This window comes from Lithobates pipiens, unplaced genomic scaffold, assembly GCF_037356315.1.
Source record: "Lithobates pipiens isolate NorthernLeopardFrog02 unplaced genomic scaffold, aLitPip1_a1.2 Scaffold_27, whole genome shotgun sequence".
Lineage (NCBI taxonomy): Eukaryota > Metazoa > Chordata > Amphibia > Anura > Ranidae > Lithobates > Lithobates pipiens.
Window position 1 is genome coordinate 787,600 of NW_027507788.1, and position 9,587 is coordinate 797,186.

General features: G+C 50.8%; 1 protein-coding gene across 1 annotated transcript; it reads left to right on the top strand.

Moving 5' to 3' along the window:
• Window positions 1–336: 336 nt before the first annotated feature.
• On the top strand, window positions 337–5,322 carry LOC143933389 (complement C1q subcomponent subunit A-like). The gene is made up of 3 exons (XM_077456264.1): window positions 337–551; window positions 2,427–2,601; window positions 4,494–5,322. The coding sequence occupies exons 2-3, from the start codon at window positions 2,439–2,441 to the stop codon at window positions 5,066–5,068; spliced, it is 738 nt and encodes a 245-aa protein (XP_077312390.1). The 5' UTR covers window positions 337–551; window positions 2,427–2,438; the 3' UTR covers window positions 5,069–5,322.
• Window positions 5,323–9,587: the final 4,265 nt, after the last annotated feature.

Consider the following 9,587-nt stretch of genomic DNA (forward strand, 5'->3'; position numbering starts at 1 on the left):
TGTGACCCAACCCCCCCCCCCCCCCAACATCACCGACCTCTTATCTAATAGGTCTAATATTATCCAATATTTTATAGCACCGACATGATGAGTAGCGCTGTACAGAGCACCTTTCTTACTATTTCATCACAGAACACAAATTTTAGGGAGCAGAGTAGTAATCAACAATTATCTCATCCCAACCCCCGCCACCTCCACCACTGGGGGTCTGAAAAAGGAAATACCCCCCCCCCCATCATACATCAGAGTGTTAGCTCTTCTGCTCAGGGCACTCCCATGAGTCGGGGGGGGGGGGGGCTCTTCCTCTTCTTCTGGTGAACAGTCCCTGAAAAGGAGAAGTGTGCTCGCAGAACTCCGCACAATCCCAGTACAGAGACTGGTCCCAGTACGGAGAGACTGGTCCCAGTACAGAGAGACTGATCCCAGTACGGAGAGACTGGTCCCAGTACGGAGAGGCTAATCCCAGTACGGAGAGACTGGTCCCAGTACAGAGAGACTGATCCCAGTACGGAGAGACTGGTCCCAGTACGGAGAGACTGATCCCAGTACAGGTGAGTCTCTAAAGGCTATATGTACCCCATAGAGCCCTCTATATACAGTATATATACAGTATCTGACAAAAGTAAGTACACCCCTCAGTGACATTTTTGTAAATCTTTTCTTCTTTCTTTTCATGTGACAACACTGAAGAAATGACACTTGTCTACAATGTAAAGTAGTGAGTGTACAGCTTGTATAACAGTGTAAATTTCCTGTCCCCTCAAAATAACTCAACACGCAGCCATTAATGTCTAAACCACTGGCAACAAAAGTCAGTACACCCCCTAAGTGAAAGTGTCCCAATTGGGCCCAATTAGCCATTTTCCCTCCCCCCGTGTCATGTGACTCGTTAGTGTTACAAGATCTCAGGTGTGAATGGGGAGCAGGTGTGTTAAATTTGGTGTTATCGCTCTCACTCTCTCATACTGGTCACTGGAAGTACAACATGGCACCTCATGGCAAAGAACTCTCTGAGGATCTGAAGATAAGAATTGTTGCTCTACATAAAGATGGCCTAGGCTATAAGAAGATTGCCAAGACCCTGAAACTGAGCTGCAGCACGGTGGCCAAGACCATACAGCGGTATAACAGGACAGGTTCCCCTCAGAACAGGCCTCGCCATGGTCCACCAAAGAAGTTGAGGTCACGTGCTCAGCGTCATCTCCAGAGGTTGTCTTTGGGAAATAGACGTATGAGTGCTGCCAGCATTGCTGCAGAGGTTGTAGGGGTGGGGGGGTCAGCCTGTCAGTGCTCAGACCATACGCCGCACACTGCATCAAATTGGTCTGCATGGCTGTCATTCCAGAAGGAAGCCTCTTCTAAAGATGATGCACAAGAAAAGACCACAAACAGTTTGCTGAAGACAAGCAGACTAAGGAGATGGATTACTGGAACCATGTCCTGTGCTCTGATGAGACCAAGATAAAGGTATTTGGTGTCAGATGGTGACAAGCGTGTGTGGGGGCAACCAGGTGAGGAGGACAAAGACAAGTGTGTCTTGTCTACAGTCAGGCATGGTGGTGGGGGTGTCATGGTCTGGGGCTGCATGAGTGCTGCCGGCACTGGGGGGCTACAGATCATTGAGGGGACCATGAATGCCAACATGTACTGTGACATACTGAAGCAGAGCATGACCCCCTCCCTTCAGAGACTGGACCGCAGGGCAGTATTCCAACATGATAACCACCCCAAACACACCTCCAACACCACCACTGCCTTGCTAAAGAAGCTGAGGGTAAAGGTGATGGACTGGCCAAGCATGTCTCCAGACCTAAACCCTACTGATCATCTGTGGGACATCCTCAGAGGGAAGGTGGAGGAGGGGAAGGTCTCCGACATCCACCAGCTCCGTGATGTCATCATGGGGGAGGGGAAGAGAACTCCAGTGGTGACCTGTGAAGCTCTGCTGACCTCCATGACCAAGAGGGTTAAGGCAGTGCTGGAAAATAATGGCGGTCACACAAAATATTGACACTCTGGGCCCAATTTGAAGATTTTCACTTAGGGGTGTACTGACTTTTGTTGCCAGCGGTTTAGACATTAATGGCTGTGTGTTGAGTTATTTTGAGGGGACAGGAAATTTACACTGTTATACAAGCTGTACACTCACTACTTTACATTGTAGACAAGTGTCATTTCTTCAGTGTTGTCACATGAAAAGAGAGAAGAAATATCACTGAGGGGTGTACTTACTTTTGTCAGATACTGTATATCCCTGCTATGGGCCCCATATAAATACTCCTGCTATGGGGCCCTGTTATAAACCCCATGACTGTTCTTGTGAATTAAACATCAGACATAAATCTTTCAGTGCAGTGTGCTGTCAGTGATGGGCGCTGTCTGGTTGCTATGGGTTACTGCACTAACTGACTGATATTTCTCTTCAGGGGAGTGATACCATGGAGAGACCCTGGCTGCTACTCAGCCTCCTGTTCATTGGATTCCTGTGCCCACCATCCCACCAATCAGATGGCTGCAAGGCCTCCAATGGAGAGAATGGTCATCCTGGGCATCCCGGGCGTCATGGAAGACACGGACAGAAAGGAGACCGAGGGGACCCCGGTATGACCCCAACTTTTATAATACCCAGGGCTAATAATATAAGTATAGAAGTAGGAGGAGTTGGGGTAGGAGGTGGAGGTATGGAAGTAGGAGGAGTTTGGGTAGGAGGGGGAGGTATAGAAGTCGGTGGAGTTATAGAAGTAGGAGGGGTTGGAGGTGAAGGCATGGAAGTAGGAGGAGTTGGGGTAGGAGGTGGAGTTATAGAAGTAGGCTGAGTTGGGGTGGGGGAGGTATAGAAGTAGGTGGAGTTATAGAAGTAGGAGGGGTTGGGGATGGAGGTGAAGGCATAGAAGTAGGAGGAGTTGGGGTAGGAGGTGGAGTTATAGAAGTAGGCGGAGTTGGGGTGGGGGGAGGTATAGAAGTAGGTGGAGTTATAGAAGTAGGAAGAGTTGGGGTAGGAGGTGAAGGCATAGAAGTAGGAGGAGTTGGGGTAGGAGGTGGAGTTATAGAAGTAGGTGGAGTTGAGGTGGGGGAGGTATAGAAGTAGGTGGAGTTATAGAAGTAGGAGGAGTTGGGGTTGGAGGTGAAGGCATAGAAGTAGGAGGAGTTGGGGTAGGAGGTGGAGTTATAGAAGTAGGCGGAGTTGGGGTGGGGGAGGTATAGAAGTAAGTGGAGTTATAGAAGTAGGAAGAGTTGGGGTAGGAGGTGGAGTTATAGAAGTAGGCGGAGTTGGAGTGGGGGGAGGTATAGAAGTAGGTGGAGTTATAGAAGTAGGAGGAGTTGGGGTAGGAGGTGGAGTCATAGAAGTAGGAGGAGTTGGGGTAGGAGGTGGAGTTATAGAAGTAGGCGGAGTTGGGGTGGGGGAGGTATAGAAGTAGGTGGAGTTATAGAAGTAGGAAGAGTTGGGGTAGGAGGTGGAGTCATAGAAGTAGGAGGAGTTGGGGTAGGAGGTGGAGTTATAGAAGTAGGTGGAGTTGGGGTGGGGGGAGGTATAGAAGTAGGTGGAGTTATAGAAGTAGGAAGAGTTGGGGTAGGAGGTGAAGGCATAGAAGTAGGAGGAGTTGGGGTAGGAGGTGGAGTTATAGAAGTAGGCGGAGTTGGGGTGGGGGGAGGTATAGAAGTAGGTGGAGTTATAGAAGTAGGAAGAGTTGGGGTAGGAGGTGGAGTCATAGAAGTAGGAGGAGTTGGGGTAGGAGGTGGAGTTATAGAAGTTGGCGGAGTTGGGGTGGGGGAGGTATAGAAGTAGGTGGAGTTATAGAAGTAGGAAGAGTTGGGGTAGGAGGTGGAGTTATAGAAGTAGGCGGAGTTGGAGTGGGGGGAGGTATAGAAGTAGGTGGAGTTATAGAAGTAGGAGGAGTTGGGATAGGAGGTGGAGTCATAGAAGTAGGAGGAGTTGGGGTAGGAGGTGGAGTTATAGAAGTAGGCGGAGTTGGGGTGGGGGAGGTATAGAAGTAGGTGGAGTTATAGAAGTAGGAAGAGTTGGGGTAGGAGGTGGAGTCATAGAAGTAGGAAGAGTTGGGGTAGGAGGTGGAGTTATAGAAGTAGGTGGAGTTGGGGTGGGGGGAGGTATAGAAGTAGGTGGAGTTATAGAAGTAGGAAGAGTTGGGGTAGGAGGTGGAGTTATAGAAGTAGGCGGAGTTGGAGTGGGGGGGAGGTATAGAAGTAGGTGGAGTTATAGAAGTAGGAAGAGTTGGGGTAGGAGGTGGAGTCATAGAAGTAGGAGGAGTTGGGGTAGGAGGTGGAGTTATAGAAGTAGGTGGAGTTGGGGTGGGGGGAGGTATAGAAGTAGGTGAGGTTGTCAGGTAATTGCACCCTGTTTTAGGATTGGCTTCTGTGTCAGGTGACATCCTCATGGGTTGTCCTTAGTTGGTCATACAGAAAGGTGGAGTCAATTGACGATTGGACTTCACCTTCCTCAGACCCCCCAACATTTCCTCTTTTTCCTCTTTCAGGGGACAGCAGACGACTTTCTGGACTAACAATGAGCAAAGGTGATGCTGGAGACCCCGGGGCCCCAGGCGAGCCTGGCTCTATAGGATATAAGGGTCCAGAGGGGCCCCCAGGGCCTCCAGGAGAGCCCGGCCCAGCTGGATCCAAAGGAGCGATGGCGGATGGCAAGAACCAGCGGCGGCCAGCATTCTCGGTGGTCTACACTGGCTTGAAGGAGAACACGCTGCTGTTCGGGGAGATCCTCACCAACCAGGAGGGGGTGTATGACAGCTCCTCGGGTCGCTTCCTCTGTGCCGAGCCCGGCTACTATTATTTCACCTTCCAGGCCGTCTCTGCCGGAGATCTCTGCCTCCACATCTGGGCCAAAATCGGCACAGCCAATGGCAAGAAACTACTCAGCTTCTGCGACCGAAACAGCAACAATCGCAACCAGGTCAACTCTGGAGGAGCCGTCCTGAACCTCAACCGCAATGACCAGGTCTGGATCGAGACCGACGCCAAGAGCCGCAGAATCGCCAGCAAAGACGTCAGCAGCAGTGTCTTCAGCGGATTCCTGCTCTTCCCCCGCGTAGAATGAGCTCCACCCACTGAACACCTCCACCTGCTGCATGAATCAGATTGGCTGCTCTGCCCACAAGGGGATCTGTTGCCCCTCCTCTGATTTTTTTTCTCCAATTTTGTATGAAATAATCACTAGAAGAATCAGCGTTGTGATCCTCCTGGGCGGAGCTTGGTGATTATTGTCCAATCAGCTCCATCCGGCCTCCCCTCCGCCTGGCTGCTTTCTGTAATCTATTTTATCTGAACAAAATAAATCTCAGTTTCATCCAATCACAGTGTCTGTCTTCATTCTGCCTGACCGCACAGAATATGACCTTCACAGGGGACCACAGACCTGACCGCACAGAATATGACCTTCACAGGGGACCACAGACCTGACCGCACAGAATATGACCTTCACAGGGGACCACAGACCTGACCGCTCAGAATATGACTTTCACAGGGGACCACAGACCTGACCGCACAGAATATGACTTTCACAGGGGACCACAGACCTGACCGCACAGAATATGACCTTCACAGGGGACCACAGACCTGACCGCACAGAATATGACCTTCACAGGGGACCACAGACCTGACCGCACAGAATATGACCTTCACAGGGGACCACAGACCTGACCGCACAGAATATGACCTTCACAGGGGACCACAGACCTGACCGCTCAGAATATGACTTTCACAGGGGACCACAGACCTGACCGCACAGAATATGACTTTCACAGGGGACCACAGACCTGACCGCACAGAATATGACCTTCACAGGGGACCACAGACCTGACCACTCAGAATATGACTTTCACAGGGGACCACAGACCTGACCGCACAGAATATGACTTTCACAGGGGACCACAGACCTGACCGCACAGAATATGACCTTCACAGGGGACCACAGACCTGACCACTCAGAATATGACCTTCTCAGGGGACCGCAGACCTGACCACACAGAATATGACCTTCTCAGGGGACCGCAGACCTGACCGCACAGAATATGACCTTCACAGGGGACCACAGACCTGACCGCTCAGAATATGACTTTCACAGGGGACCACAGACCTGACCGCACAGAATATGACTTTCACAGGGGACCACAGACCTGACCGCACAGAATATGACCTTCTCAGGGGACCACAGACCTGACCGCACAGAATATGACCTTCACAGGGGACCACAGACCTGACCGCACAGAATATGACCTTCACAGGGGACCACAGACCTGACCGCTCAGAATATGACTTTCACAGGGGACCACAGACCTGACCGCACAGAATATGACTTTCACAGGGGACCACAGACCTGACCGCACAGAATATGACCTTCACAGGGGACCACAGACCTGACCACTCAGAATATGACTTTCACAGGGGACCACAGACCTGACCGCACAGAATATGACTTTCACAGGGGACCACAGACCTGACCGCACAGAATATGACCTTCACAGGGGACCACAGACCTGACCACTCAGAATATGACCTTCTCAGGGGACCGCAGACCTGACCACACAGAATATGACCTTCTCAGGGGACCGCAGACCTGACCGCACAGAATATGACCTTCACAGGGGACCACAGACCTGACCGCACAGAATATGACCTTCACAGGGGACCACAGACCTGACCGCTCAGAATATGACCTTCTCAGGGGACCGCAAACCTGACCACACAGAATATGATCTTCTCAGGGGACCGAAGACCTGACCACACAGAATATGACCTTCACAGGGGACCACAGACCTGACCGCACAGAATATGACCTTCTCAGGGGACTACAGACCTGACCGCACAGAATATTACCTTCTCAGGGGACCGCAGACCTGACCACGCAGAATATGACCTTCACAGTGGACCGCAGACCCGACCGCACAGAATATGACCTTCACAGGGGACCACAGAGCTGACCGCACAGAATATGACCTTCACAGGGGACCGCAGACCCGACCGCACAGAATATGACCTTCACAGGGGACCACAGACCTGGCCGCTCAGAATATGACCTTCACAGGGGACCACAGACCTGACCGCTCAGAATATGACCTTCACAGGGGACCACAGACCTGACCACACAGAATATGACCTTCACAGGGGACCGCAGACCTGACCACACAGAATATGACCTTCACAGGGGACCGCAGACCTGACCACACAGAATATGACCTTCACAGGGGACCGCAGACCCGACTGCACAGAATATGACCTTCACAGGGGACCACAGACCTGACCGCACAGAATATGACCTTCTCAGGGGACCACAGACCTGACCACACAGAATATGACCTTCACAGGGGACCACAGAGCTGACCGTACAGAATATGACCTTCACAGGGGACCACAGACCTGACCACACAGAATATGCCTGTCCTGCTGCCCTGGGCCCCACCTCCAATCCCCATCACCTCCCTATTCCTGTCCTGATGCCCTAGACTTCCCAACACTCACCACCTCCCTAACCCTGTCCTGCTTCCCTGGCCCCCTTGCCACCTCCCTATCCCTGTTTTGCTGCCCCAGGCCCCCCAACCCCCATCACCACCCTATCCCTGTCCTGCTTTCCCGCCCCCCCCCCACCACATTCCCATGGATAACTGAAGCATAGTAAACTGTGTCCATTCATAACTGTGTCCATTCATAGATGAAGCATAGTAACCTGTGTCTATTTATAGCTTGGTTTACTACGCTTCAGTTTATGAATGAACAGGAAGCATCTGTACAGAGCTCTTACATCTTAAAAGGATTCTTAATATATATTTTTTCAAATGATAAAAAGTTTAATTGTAAAAAAAATAAAAATAAAATAATAAATAGATAAAATAAAATGGTAGAAAAATAAACAATTAAATAAATAAATAAACAAAACAACAAAAATAAAAAGTACTGACACCAGTGGCGGAAATACCCGGGTCACAAAGGTCACACTTGCAACCGGGCCCTGGCACTCCGCCACTGTGGAGTCAAATCACCGCCAACCATAGGCTGATAAATATCCGCACCCATCCCTACATGTCTAATCACAGCCATGGTGGCCCAGGGGTCCCCCAATCAGACCCGACTCCCCATTATATGTCATAAATCATATCTTTAGGGGTCTCACATCCCACTTAAAATATCAGATACCGAAACAACGTCCTTTATAATGCCAAAGAGCTGTTCCCATAATTCTCCTCCCAGGTCAGGCTGCTGCTGTGTATTGCAGGGATGAGGCCAAAAACAGCGCATATGACGTCATAGTGCACTTTGCCATACCATGACCTCATGACGCTGCCGCCATATTGGTACTCCATCTATATAAAAGAGAAAAACACAAGTCAGCCGCTGCCGCCATCTTGGTGATCCTTCCACAGCACATACACCCCAAATTAGCAATAATTGAAAAGATAGGAGCTGGATACATTTATACGGGTTCTTCTCATGAAACGTCATGGACTGAAGAGGAGCTCAGACATTCCCATGGACCATGTGAGGCATTCCAGCATTGTACCGTCTATAAACGTCTCCTGATACCTTGTATCTTCTCATCCAACTAAACCACCAATCACCAACACATATGAGAGAAGAGTTCCTCCATAATTCCTGCAATCCAGTCCAGTCTCTAAAGTAGGATCACATTGGGGTACCCAGAATTACAATGGTCTGTACATGGTGGGCGCAGAACCCGTTACATTTCCCCAGAGGGCATTTACCACTGAGTACCAGTCAGGCTTCTCTCTGCTTTTCTCCAGGCCTGGATCTGAGGTCAGGAAAAATGGGCCAATGTCTAGGAGGGTGGAGAATGGACCCTTCTTGTGGCATTTCATAGGTGGGGGCGAGGATCTCTCTCCCTGGGGTGGAGAATGGACCCTCTTGTGCCATTTCATAGGTGGGGGCGAGGATCTCTCTCCCTGGGGTGGAGAATGGACCCTCTTGTGCCATTTCATAGGTGGGGGCGAGGATCTCTCTCCCTGGGGTGGAGAATGGACCCTCTTGTGCCATTTCATAGGTGGGGGCGAGGATCTCTCTCCCTGGGGTGGAGAATGGACCCTTCTTGTGGCATTTCATAGGTGGGGGCGAGGATCTCTCTCCCTGGGGTGGAGAATGGACCCTCTTGTGGCATTTCATAGGTGGGGGCGAGGGAGGAGCCCTCCTTGGGGTGGAGTTTGGACCCTTCTGGTGGCATTTGATAGGTAGAGTGGGGAAGAGATCTCCTTAGGGTGGGGAACAAACTCTTCTGGTGGCATTTCATAGGTGGGATGGGGAAGGATCTCTCCTTGGGTGGAGAATGGACCCTTCTTGTGTCATTTCATAGGTGGTGTGGGGTAGGAGTTCTCCTTGGTGTAGAGAACAGACCCTTTTGGTGGAATTTCATAGTTGGGATTGTGGGGGATCTCTCCTTGGGGTGGTGAATGGACCCTTCTTGTAAATTTCATAGGTGAGTTAGGGGAGGAGCTCTTCTTGGGGTGGAGAATGGACCCATCTGATGGCATTTCATAGATGGGGTGGGGGAGGAGCTCTCCTTAGGGTAGAGTTTGGACCCTTCTGGTGGCATTTCATAGGTGGGACGGGGG